Source organism: Dermacentor silvarum, chromosome 4 (assembly GCF_013339745.2).
Source record: "Dermacentor silvarum isolate Dsil-2018 chromosome 4, BIME_Dsil_1.4, whole genome shotgun sequence".
Taxonomy (NCBI): domain Eukaryota; kingdom Metazoa; phylum Arthropoda; class Arachnida; order Ixodida; family Ixodidae; genus Dermacentor; species Dermacentor silvarum.
In genome coordinates, this window is record NC_051157.2 from 136,573,779 (window position 1) to 136,587,195 (window position 13,417).

Sequence of the window (13,417 nt, forward strand, 5' to 3'; positions counted from 1 at the left end):
AAACGCCGTGCTGCACAAGGTACTTTAGTTGTTGTATTCAAAGCACTAAAAGCTCGTCTTTACTGCCTAATGTATAACCAGGACCCTGGTATAACCTTGGAACTCTAACTGGCACAGTAAAGGTCTAAATTCGAAGTTGTTGTGAACAGATCGGTTTGTAAGCAATAGGTTCCTCGCCATTACGACGGCGAGTTGGTGCCTTTTCGAAGGCCATGTGCCATATCGTCGAATGAAGGCTACTCCTTCATGCTGTTTTCTGTCTTGGCTCTCAGTCTCTAAAGGAAGCTTAGTTCGGGAGCTCTAATCTAAACATATGGGAACGGAGTAATTTTTTGGCAACGATTGTACCGATTTTTATGAAAATAGTTGTATTTAAAGAAACGTTAAACTATAACTATAGAACGTGGGTTTTCATTTGATGCCACCAATGTTACGGAAAATTTTCTGAAAAAATGTTCAATTTCGCAAAACTGAGGGATCATGTTTGCAGAGATAAGTCAGCAATAAAAAACATCTGATTTTTGTAATCTTCCCCTAATAATACCTCTAAATCGCACCAAAGTTGACACCACTCTGAAATCTACTGATAATTTGTGAGAAGGACATTTGCAAAATCCTCTTAAACACGAACAATTCGCGTAAGCTCTCATTTATATTCTTTTTCATTCTTTTTCACAAGCACCACAGGTGAGATGAGACTCTAATGCTTGCCAACGTCATTTTCTGCCTACGGGGCAAGGCTCGGGTGTGGTTTAACACGCACGAAGAAGAACTTACAAGTTGGGACCTATGCAAGGAGAAGATGCGCTCATTGTTTGGCCGATCGGCCGCGCGCCAAATGACAGCCCGGCACGAGCTGGCGGCCAGAGCTCAGACGTCCACGCAGTCGTACGTCACATACATCCAAGACGTACTAGCCTTGTGCCGTACCATTGACAAAGACATGCCAGAGACGGACAAGGTTGGCCACGTGTTGAAAGGCATAGCTGACGATGCCTTCAACATCCTCATGGGTAAGAACTGCACCACGGTTGACTCCATTATCACAGAATGCCGGCGGTTCGAACAAGCAAAAAGCAGGCGGATTACTGAGCGCTTTAACAGACTCCCGAATACAGCTGCGACCTCCTCGTGTGATGATCCCGTGACGCCCCCTCCGTTCTCGCCGCCTAACAACTTGGCCAGGATTGTTCGCCAGGAGCTTGAAGCCATGGCTCCAGCCGCTTATCAGGCACCTGGTCATGACCATTTGGCGACAATATCCCTCATTCAGGCCGTGGTACGTCAGGAGGTTGCAAATATGGGCGTCGTATTTCCACAAGCCCCCAGTTACGCCCCTCCGCCCATGGGCGCTTCTGGTCCTCCCACTGAACACCACACCGCCCCAATTGTTGCTGCTGCCGCTTCCGCTCCCCGGTTCACACCCCACTACCGCAACCCTTCTGAGTGGAGGACGCCTGACGATCGACCAATCTGTTTTTCTTGCTCTCGCGTCGGCCGCATTTCACGCCACTGCCGCAATCGTCGGAATTACCGACCAAGCTTCCCCGGTGACCGCCGCCAAGATAGTGGCCCGTACTACAGCACATCTTTTCTCGACGACTAACATCCGCCCCGTGATCCTCACCGTCTTTCTTCGCGCTCTGAATCGACCTACGCCGATATTGCCGCACAAGGACACTGGTCCAGCCGATCGCCGTCACCTCAGATTCGCCAGTCGCGCTCCCCTCAACGCCGTCGCTCTCCTTCTCCGGCTTCCTCTGGACACCACCCGGGAAACTAGCCAGTGCAGCTCCGGGAGGTGAGGCTGCATTAACGACAAGGACCGCAAAACCTCTATCGACCCCTGCTCCAAGACGCAATTTGCTCGGTGTTCTCGTCGACGGCGTGCCCGTTACTGCTCTCATCGATACTGGCGCCCACATATCTGTTATGAGTTCTACGCTCCGACGCCGCGTACGCAAAGTGCTGACACCTGCCGTCTCTCCTACTGTGCGAGTAGCTGACGGCACCCGAACACCTGTTCTTGGTATGTGCACTGCCCGCGTTACTGTTGCCGGCTACCACACTTCAATTCTCTTCGCTGTTCTCGACGCTTGCCCACATGATGTCATTTTTGGCACTGACTTCTTGAGCGCCCACTCTGCCCTCATCGATTGTTCTTGTGGAATTTTGCGGCTCGAACTGCCATTGTGTCCTGATGACACCGCATCAAGTAACGCTCGCCTACGTTCCCTGCCGTTTCTACCACTACCGGCGCAGGCTGCTACCTACGTCCTTAAGTCACAGTTTCCCCCAGTCCCTGATGGGGAATATGTGGTCGCTCCCCTCACAGATCTGATCCTCTCGCGCAACATCGCACTTCCCCATACCGTAGTGCTTATTGCAAACAACAAAACGTTGCTTCCAGTCCTCAACTTTTCTACTTCAACCCATGTTCTTCCTCAAGGAATTTCAATAGCCGAACTGTCACCTTTGGAAGAATGTACTGTTTCTGCATTCGCTGCTGACGCTGAGACCGCGACGCAACCTGCCATACCGGCGCCAACCCAGGCACTTCTGGACAAAATGATATCCCCCGACCTCTTACCTTCCCAATGTGAAGCACTCCGTGGTGTCCTATTTTCGTACCTTGACGTATTTGATGTTGCGAACAGTCCACTAGGACGTACACATGTAGTGGCCCACCACAGCCCCCTTCACAAGAACCCTTACCGAGTATCTCACTCTGAGCGCCAAGTCATCCAAAAGGAGGTAGAGAAAATGCTTGATAAAGATGTTATAGAGCCTTCCTCTAGCCATTGGGCATCTCCTGTGGTGCTTGTGAAAAAGGACAACAGCTGGCGGTTTTGCGTCGATTATCGCCATCTCAATCGGGTAACGAAGAAGGATGTGTATCCTCTGCCACGAATTGATGATGCGCTCGACTGCCTCCATGGTGCCAAATATTTCTCGTCACTAGATCTCCGCTCGGGATACTGGCAAATTGCCGTCGATGACCGCGACCGCGAGAAGACCGCATTCATCACACCCGACGGCCTCTACCAATTTAAGGTTATGCCTTTTGGGTTGTGTAATGCTCCTGCAACTTTTTAACGCATGATGGACACTCTTCTACGCGGTCTGAAATGGTCGACCTGTCTTTGTTACCTGGACGACGTCATCGTTTTCTCGCCCAGCTTTGACAGCCACCTCCCTCGTCTGTCGGCCATTCTCGACATCTTTCGCCGGGCTGGACTCCAGCTCAATTCATCTAAGTGTACCTTTGGGCGCCGCCAGATCAAATTACTTGGACACTTAGTCGACGCTACTGTTGTCCAACCGGACCCTGACAAGGTCAGTGCCGTCCGCGAGTTCCCAGTTCCACGGTCCACGCAAGAAGTATGCAGCTTTCTTGGGCTCTGCTCCTACTTTCGCCGCTTTGTTCTCAACTTCGCGGACATTGCTCGACCCCTCATGAACCTACTCAAAAAGGATGCGGCCTTTTCTTGGGGCGCGGACCAAGCGTCTTCCTTTGCGTCGTTGATTTCTGCCCTCACTACACCACCTGTGGTGCTTGCTGACGCGCTCGTACAATAGGATCCAATCGTCGACGTCTTTGTTGTCCGTGCCGCAAAACGTGCCGGGGTCGAGGGGCTGCGAAAGAACCACGATTGCCGGCGCCGCGGGCGCGGGCTGCGATGACTGCGAACTGTCTTCGGCCATGGAGGCGGGAGAAACGTGGCGTCCGCTCCGAAGATCCAGAGCCGGGTGGAATAGAGCCCGCAACCTCCACCAAAAAGATGTTACGGGGAGTATTTAATTAACCGTAAACGGCGAGCGCTTTCCTAGTCAAGACTGCACAGAGCGCACAGGTTCCAGCAGGTTTCAGTCCGACAAGAGAGCCTCTGACCTAGCCCCACTACAATGTCTTTGTCTTTGCCATTGCTCGTGACAATATATATATATATATATATATATCCTATCTGCTGGAAATGTTGTAACAGACGCAATTTACAGAGCTGAACTATCCTTATTGTTGCAGAGGTAAAGGTTTGTAAACTTCGTGCTTCTAATTTTTACCTTGTCAATTTTTGGCAATATTTGTGAAATATTTCAGGCCATAAATCGATATGTTGCTTCCTTGCGTTCCTAGCGTTGACTATTCTCTATCAATGTGGACAAATTTCCTCCAAGTCCATGCAGCGGTTGTCTCGTCAGAGTATTTTAGCGTTTTGAATGTATTTGAATACGGAAAGCACAGTTGGCCTCGAGGCAAATCTTGCTCCTAATCACATGACTTTTTTGAGACTGTTGCTGTCCGGATATTTGTGAAATATATATCCTATATATGACACGCAGTCTTGCTAAAGCCCCGAGCCATGCTTCCGAGAACGGAAACAATAATGGCAAGTTAATTCATAGAAAGTGCGTGCCTAACGTTTTCTTTTACGCACTTTTATAGTGCCTGCATTTGACTAGAACAACTCACCAGACCAACAGAAGCTCGATGAAAGTTTTGCCGGCAGTATCCGTTTCATCTGCCCCTTTAGAATGTCCATGCCAAAGAGCAAGGTTCTTAAGTATAAAATACAGTGTCTGTCATAACTAAGTATTGCAGTGAATATTGACATCTGGGGCGAAATGTTAAAAACATTTACAAGTTGAATTTACGGGCATCCTTATATTTCAAGAAAATCTATGGATTTCTGAATACGCAGAGGTGCCGCTTCAACTCAACATAGCTTCCATTATCTAAGCCTAAAATTTTCACGATTCATGCGGTTTCGAGAAAAATCGAACTGCATGTAGGCGTGACAGCAGCGAGCAGCTTTGTTCATACTACTTAGCATGCACTAAGCCAGCGAGTGCGTCCGGCCGCCTAGCCATTCGGATCGAGTGCAGTCCTGGCCGTCATGTCACTGGTGAGAGCGCATCACAACAACTTCTCGCCGATAATAGCGAAAGCGTTTCACCGGATATAGTAAAACGCTTGCAATGTCTTGGGTAGATTTCGGGTTCTGGCGAACCAGATCAATACGAATTTCGAAGGGTTCGAGAACTCTTTTACACAGCTTCGCAGACTAACAAGCTGTTGTAGTGACTTGTATCCCCGAAGGTTTTTTTTTTATATATATATGAACACGAGACGCTTGCAGGCAGTCCGACAGTGAATGGTAGTGTAAAGCTACACCGGAAAACAAGTAGCACAAGTAACCGATGACCGGAGCAGGAAAATCGCGACACGCGGCGCTCTTGTAGCCGAGCACGCTGGTCGCGAGAGAGCCTGGGCCGATCCATGCTTCAAGCAGGGGTGCTTGACACTGTCGTTATCGGCGTGTGTTGCCATTTCCCCACTCAGATAATCGGTCACGTGTGCTAATCGTTTTCCGTTGCAGGTACGTAAAAAAATGAACCAGATGACAGCAGAAGTCAAGCGTTTTTAGCGATCGTGTGACAGTCCTTGGGATGAAACTCGTACACTTGGATCAATTATTTGGAAAGCGACGGTAACAATAATCACTTCCATGTAATATATTTTGCCTGCACTAAATGCCTCATAAGTGTTGTGCTCCAGCCATACTGCAACCGACGCCACGCGCACAGTTCCGGCTTTGTACAGACGAAATCGATGGAAGAGATAATGAGCGCGTTCGTTTATCAACTCACGCTCTGGGCACAAATCGCCTGCAGAGATGCCACCACAGGAACACGGCCGAAGCGACCACAGACGGAGCCGAGTACGCTGTCCAGGTGACGTAGTTGAGCGTCGTCCCTCCCGTGTACGTCCTGGGTTCAAGATATTTATGTATCTATAAAGAGCAGTTGGCCGAGACAATGAGGCCTCTACGGGCATGGCCCAAATAGTGTAGCTACTTTCACGCTCAACAGGAGTTGCAACGCGTGCATAACTCGCAAGTTTGTTTCAATAATATAAATGACAAGTGCTATTTTTATTACGATAACAGTTATGTGGACACTCCAACCACATTTCTGACATTGGCGTCGCCGTCACCTGTGAGGTTCCGTATAAATTGGAAGGGCGATAAAATCGTCGCCGCGCGCCGTATGCTGTGTGCGGGTGAAAGCGTACCGAGCGAGCCGGCGATCGCGGCTCACTCTCGCGCACTCAAGGAAACGAAGCGGGAAAGAAGCGCGCGGTCTTCCGCCGTGCGCGTCGGTGTGCAACGCTTTGGGGGAGGGGGGGGGGGGCGCATTCTTCTCCGGGCGGCCGCGCGCACCCGCTACAGGCCAAGACTCCGTGAGGCTACGGGGGGAGGGTAGGGAAGGAGACGGCGCGTTATACCCTGGGCGGCTCCGGTGGCTTGTGCGCCCGCCATGCTGCTGTATCTTGTAAGCCATCTGCGTCGGGTAACAGACCGCCGCGTTCTGTGTTTTCGTGGCTTGGTTGGCGTTGATGCGAGACGCATCACGAAGGTCAATCGCTCGCTGCCGCTGCCCCGCTTCCTGCATTTTGACTGCGAGTTTCCGCAGGCATCAAATGAGCTCTATTCATGTTTGCTTGTGCGCGCGTGACACCATGCTTGTTCATTTAGTTAGTATGCCTATGTTTGGAAGTTCAAAGTGCCGATCAGAGTTGCCAACCTCCGAAGCTAATTTCCCCCCGTCTTGGATAACAAAATTTCCTAGATTTCCCTTGATTTAGGCAAAATGCGGTTATTTAGTAGGTTCTTTGTAATTAACGAATGAAGAACTTTATTTCGTGAGCTTTTCAGCGCATGCGCCGGATGGAAGTGGTTTCCACTTCCACTTCCATGCTGTTCTCGCCGCCTGGCCCCTGGTTACGAGCCAAATCTGGTCTTTCAGGGCGTGGCTGGACAGCAAGATCTTCCATCGCTCTATAAGGGGTTGGATGGGTAGGGGGATCATGTTGGGGTTAGGATTGATGAGGAGTGGTGGGTGTTGTTGGCTAAATTTGCATTCTGCTATCATGTGTTGGAGTGTACCTGGCTCGCGACACACGGGGCATTCTTGCCCGTACTGGCTCGGGTACATGCGGTTTAGTAATCGGGGGTGGGGAAACGACTCTGTCTGGATCTGCCTATATGTTGTCTGCTGCTCCCTCGTTAACTTGAGGTGTGGCTCGGGGAAGCTCTGTCTCCCATTTCTTAATATTCCACTATGTCTTTGTACGTGACCAGTGGTTGGCTCTTTGGGTTCTCCTCTTCCCTCTCCGCAGCTGCGGCTGGGTGTGACAGTGCTCTGCTGGTGGGCAAACTCATTGCGCTCCACTGCGGAGTGGGCCGGAACGCAGATTAATTCGTTCTCTTCCCCTTTCAGGGTTTCCTTGCCTTTGAGCGCCCGAAGCACCAACCGGGACACTCAGCCCGACTGGAAGCTCCTATACGCTTGTTGCGAGTCTGTGACCACTCTGGTCCTGCCTTGTATAGTGAGGGCCAGGGCAATTGCCAGCTCTTCTGCTTCGTCGACATCGTTTGTTTTTACCGTCGCGCACGTTAGCAGCTTTTCTTTGATTGTCACCGTTACGGTCGCCCAGCTTTTTCCTCTGTCTTTAGAGGCGTCTGTGAAGATTACCCCCTTCGGCCCAGCCAGCAGCCTGTTGTAAGCCTTTGCTCTGGCCTCCCGCCTGCCGCTCTGGTGTGCTGGGCTCATGTTCTTTGTAAGATAACCTGCATTTGTGCTACGCAAATACACTGCAATGTTAGTTTTAGGACTTATTTATGTATTCGTTTGAAAGGATTTATTCAAGTCACTATGCTTAAGGTGAAATGCTATTGCAGTGCAAGTTGCATATCTTGCAACAGCATTTATTCGCACACAGCCTCAACAATGTCAAACGTAGGAGCAAAAGATTTAAACAAATGCACATTCAAATGAAGAAGATAGCCGCACTCCTTCATCCAGCATGCATAAAAAACATGCATAAACATGCATAAAAACATACATAAAAGGAAAAAAATGCAATGAATGCAAATATTAATGAAGGCTATATTGCCCGATTAGAGGCATACGACCGCTGCCGCTTGTGTGTCGCGTAACAGGATGCAAAAAATGTTTCATTGGTCTATAGACCATTCATCCCAAATGGTACATGTCTTTTCGCATGAGGCCATTGTGCCGTTGGTGCGCAGGAAAATCGTAACAGTGCGCTGCTCTCAAACCTTGCTTGGCGTGAAGCGTTGCCTGCAGGGTCGCTGCTTCCAATCCGTTCCTGGTCTTTGTCTTGACAAAGTTAATTTGAGAGAAAAAGCTTTCGCCAGCTTCAAATAAATATTTCATTAAAGGTATGCAGAAATTGACAGCACAGCTAGGTACAAACGTGAATCGCTCAGTAAGAGTGATCTGTTAACTGCCGCAGGGCATACACACCTTGTCGTTCACTTGAAAATATGCCTACACTGAGCTGCTGTACGATTATAATTTAGTCAATCGCTCAGTAAGAGTGATCTGTTAACTGCCGCAGGGCATACACACCTTGTCGTTCACTTGAAAATATGCCTACACTGAGCTGCTGTACGATTATAATTTAGTGAATCGCTTAGTAAGAGTGATCCGTTAACTGCCGCAGGGCATACACACCTTGTCGTTCCCTTGAAAATATGCCTACGCTCACCTGCTGCACGATTATAATTTATTTATACTTAGCACGCCAGTGCAAAGGTAATTTACGGGGAGTAAAATCAAAACACGCACTCACCTCTGTAGTGCCATCGTGACAATGGTTTCTTTTCTGTACGAGTGAGCGGAAAATTTCCCTACATTCTGAGAAATTTCTCATTTTCTCTTAGGACAACGAAAATTCCCTAGACTTAGGGAAATTTCCCTGAGGTTGGCAGCACTGCGGCCGATAAAACTACTATCCTTACTTCGTATAGCTGTCCACTAATTTGCTATCGCAATCGATGATTCGCCTTTCGGGCGAAACTGCGACTTTTTATTGCAAATAGTGGGCTATCATTAATCAGAATGGCGCCCAACAATATTCTTGTCTGCAGTACCTGCCATGCTGCCATAAGTGCACTGTATGGCAGCATAGCAGCACCTACACAGACACACATAAAAACACACAAAAAAACGGACACTCGTGTTGCAATTCACAATGAGCGTGATACTACGTCTACTTGAACACGAGTTGCGCGCGCACAGCTCGAGGGCTTTCAACAATGGCCACCACGTCTCCACCCCAATTATCCATGAAGTATCTATGACAAAAGGTTTCAATCGTACAACTCGACGCACTTACGACTCAAAACACACTCATACGAAAAAAGGAGTCCAAGGACTATATTGATACCGTCAGAGGGTTTATTTCTGTTCACAATGACAAGCTCGTATTGTATGAGCGGGAAGAATAAGCGAAACAGAGGGGAATCTTCAGGTAAGCATTCAAATCCTTGTCTTTGGAAGAAACGAACAAGGTAAAATCACAACGCGTAAAATGAGAAAACAAGTAACAACAGAAAGACATTCTGAAAAGTCTCTACAAGCTAATGAAATGTTGCGTACAGCATTCTCTTCACGACGTTATTTTGGGCGTTGATGCAGAAGCGCTCCTATGACCGCCGCGACGCCAACTTTCTTCCCGGAGACCTTGTTATTTATATGATCTCCGACCGACCGTGTCGGCTTCTCTGGAAAGCTATACTGTCGCGCTACGCTGGTCCTTACCTGTTCCTTCGCCAGGTGACAGATGTAAACTATGAAAGCTCCCTCATCACGTATGCCGGTTGCTCCACACAACCTTAGCCGCCGTGGTGGCGCAGTGACTTTGGCATTGCGCTGCTAAGACCGAGGGCGCGGGATCGAATCCCGCTGTGGAGGGCGCATTTCCATATGGGGGCGAAATTCAAAAACACCCGTGTTCCGTGGATAGGGTGGACGTTAAAGAAGCCCAGGTGGTCAAAGTTATTCCGGAGTCCCTCTTTACGCCATGCCTCATAATCAAATCGTGGTTTTGGCTCGTAAAGCCCCAGAAATTAATTACAAATAACAATCGTTGACGAATCAAGAGAAATTTATGATATTTCCTGCATTTAAACGGCCCTCAGCTGCACAATGAAACGCTTTCAAAAAGACGAGGCATAGACAATCACTTTGTTTTATATTCTCTATGTTGAAGATGCAAATGTGTCTTACATTCACGCAGCTAAGTATTGCAAGAAAGGTTCTTTTGTAAACCATGCTGAACAATGAAAAAGAATTATTTTTTTCAAGGAGATTATACACGTGAAAAGTTATTGATAAGTTTACAACTAATGCCTGCAAGAGGGATCAAACGGTAATTTTCAATCTTTCTTCCTAGAGCTTTCAACACGGGAAAAACGTCTGCCATCTTCCAATTCACCATTTAATAAAGATTGATTAAGTTTAAGAGATTTTGACTAGATAATGGCAGAATGGTAAAGTTTGTGTAATTCAGAAGATCAATGCCGCCGGGCATAGATAAATTTATGTTTCTTATAAGACTGCAACTCCTTCGGAACTAACAGTGATCGGTTGCATGTAACGATAGCTTAGTCGGTAATGATGCTATTGATTAGGAAAACACTACACTTGATTATGAAGACTTTATAGAAAATGCATAGAGCATCACCCTACCAATTTAACTTTCTTTCAGTGAAGTCTGCAGCACCTTCCTACAAAATCATGCGACGCTTTGCTCTCCGCCCCCAGTTCAGTGCAGAAGAAACAGTGCAGATGACCCAGGAAGTCATGCAGCACATAATTGTGTCCCCGATTCAGAAAAGTATAAGTCCGAGATATCATGCAGGGCGCTGGAAGGCCCGAGCGAGAAGCTTGCACCACAGATTTAGAGGACAACCGGACGTGTACTACACAGACTCAAGTCAAACAGGAAGGGAAAGTATACACGGCGGTAGCCACGAACCAAAATCGTGGGATAGCTGCATCGGTCAGGGCAAAATCTGCCAGCACAACAGAAGCCGCAGCGATTGCACTTGCAATTAGCGACGCGGAGAATAGGGACGTATCTGCGGTTATACTCACGGACTCACAAACCGCCTGTCGCCTGTATCTCTCCGGTACGGCGCCGCGCTTAGTACTAAAAATTCTAGGGGGTCAAATTATCGGATGCTACAACCTCACTTGGTGCCCCGCACACGAGGGCATGGAGGGCAACACAAGGGCGGACCGGCTAGCTCGCGCACTAAGCATCCGAGCTGCGGACCGACCCAGTGACGAGCCTCCCTCTACACCTCGCGACATCCTCGAACACCAAAGACAGGAGCGGAGGCAATATGCACGCCGTCACCCAAAGTTAAACAGTCAACAGGCGAGGAATTGACGCCGACTTCAAACACACACAGACCCAAACCTACATACACTTAGCCGTATTCACCAAACACGATACACTGTCGAATGCCCGTGGTGCGGGGGCACGTCAACGTTACTGCACATCACGTGGATATGCCTGAACAGACCGACACATATAAACTCCACACAACTAAAAACACAAGATTTTAACAGGCAGCGGGAGGCGCGGCTTTCGGATCAGGACAGCCAACGTGCTCTCCTGGACCAAGCCCAGTGAGCCACTCGTGCCAGTGGAGCGCTAGATTAGGGCCCCAACAACGGGACCTCAAATTATGTTTTATTCAAAAAAAGTTTTTCTCTCTGACACAATTATTGACAATTCAAGCTAATTCGTGATTAAAGAGGATATTATGGGATTCGTTCCTTGACGGGCAGTTCGATAACATGTGCAGTCGTCGGTGTCAATCGTGTAGAGCAGTATACTCACTGGCGCAGGAAATGGAGCAGGTAGTAGCTCTGCTGGGATCCGCGAGAGGTGCCGCCACTGCCTATGTTGGAGCCGTACACGACAGCCGCCATCATAGCCTTGAACAGCGTGTTCCGTTCGTCCCTTTAAAAAATGTCAGCAACATAAGCACACAATCAATCACTACACATACTGGAGAACATTCTTGTATTTTGTCTCTGGTCAATTGGCACAGGTAAGTATAGTAATAATGAGTGCGTGGGTGGGCGCGTACGTGTGTGTGTGGGTGTGTGCGAGAGCGAGAGAGAGGGGGTGTGTTTGTGTGTGTCTATCCGTCCGCCCGTAGATGAGTGATTGCAATACAGAACAGCAAGGGGATCAATCCTTATCCTACAAATAAACACGCGAGTCTAACGGAAAATGTAGACAAAGAAGGCAACAGTAGAAATTCGGCGTTATTTCAATAACTGGCTCAATAATTTATTGCAGCTGAGTTTCAAATGTTCAATACAGCCGTAGTTTTCAAATAAGTTATGTTTTAAAAGTTCCGCTAACAAAGGGGAAAATTTTATCTTAACGACCATTGGGGCCCAACCCTGTACACTGTAATCATATAATATAATGAAAACCGTACGCTATTAAGCAATCAGTCAAGATCCTGGGTCATACAGGCCTACTCGACCAAGACCTCAACTACAGGCCTGACGTGTGGTCCATCCCATTTCCTTTCCCCACTTATCTCACAAAGCGGAACCGAAGAAGGGGGACAAAATAATATCAACGTTTTTTTTATCCCTCTCTCTCCCACCCTGACTATAGCTATTTCCGAGAGATACAGCAACGCCACCTAGAGAAAGTATCACATATTGCCATTGAGTACAGAGGCTGTACGACAAAGCGTCGGAGAGCATCGTTCAGTTACACATTTTAAACCCATATATCTGGAAGAAAATGTCGGCAAGCCATGGATCAGCATTAAGCTGGCAGACGACTGCAAAATGTGCTACACAGCATCCAAGCCTTTTCATCTTCCAAACACAAAGCAGTAATTTTCGGCGTGAATTATTCAGCAGCATTAGTGACGCGAACTGTAGATATTTAGAGGCAAACACATTTTGCACGAGAAAACACCCTAATCTTGCAAAATAACACTGCCGAGCTCACATAACATCACTGACAAGCGTTATAGTCGAGCAGATGCTTTTCCATTGCCGTTGTTTTGCGAATCTTCATCATGTAGTTGCGGTTTTATTACGGAACACATTGAAGCTGGTCAGGTTGCTTTCCTCACAGGGTGATCCACGAGAGATGAACACGGGTCCAAAAATTCATATTTTAGATTTCATTCAATATTTTATATTTTGTGGGCATATCACTCGGTAGTACGAAAGTGCACTTGCATTCTTTGAGAAATGGATACTTTAGGAGAAAAAAGATATCGAAATTCTTCAAGTTTCAGGCGCCATTTACATGCACCGGACATTCTCGCAAATTCACAACAATGTCAAATACAAAATATTACGGCTACAAAGAATGCATTTTCTTGTGTAAAACGTATACGTAAGGAAGAGTCAGCAAGCGTTGTTTGAGGCTTCTGTGCAAAACGAAAGTGTTTTAGAAAAAATTCTTAATTTGCTACACTTTTCGAAATTTGCTATATTTACAAATTTTTATCTACTAAACTATTGAATGTAGCCTTTTGAAATTTGGTGGGCT

General features: G+C 47.7%; 1 protein-coding gene across 1 annotated transcript in view; it reads right to left on the minus strand.

Moving 5' to 3' along the window:
• Positions 1-13,417, minus strand: part of LOC119448922 (solute carrier family 13 member 5-like) — a 141,672-nt gene that overhangs the window by 37,345 nt on the left and 90,910 nt on the right. Inside the window, exons 8-9 of the mRNA XM_049666564.1 lie at positions 11,723-11,845; positions 5,650-5,769 (exon numbers count right to left, since the gene is read on the minus strand). Coding sequence (XP_049522521.1) covers positions 5,650-5,769; positions 11,723-11,845 — 243 coding nt within the window. The remainder of the gene's footprint in view (positions 1-5,649; positions 5,770-11,722; positions 11,846-13,417) is intronic.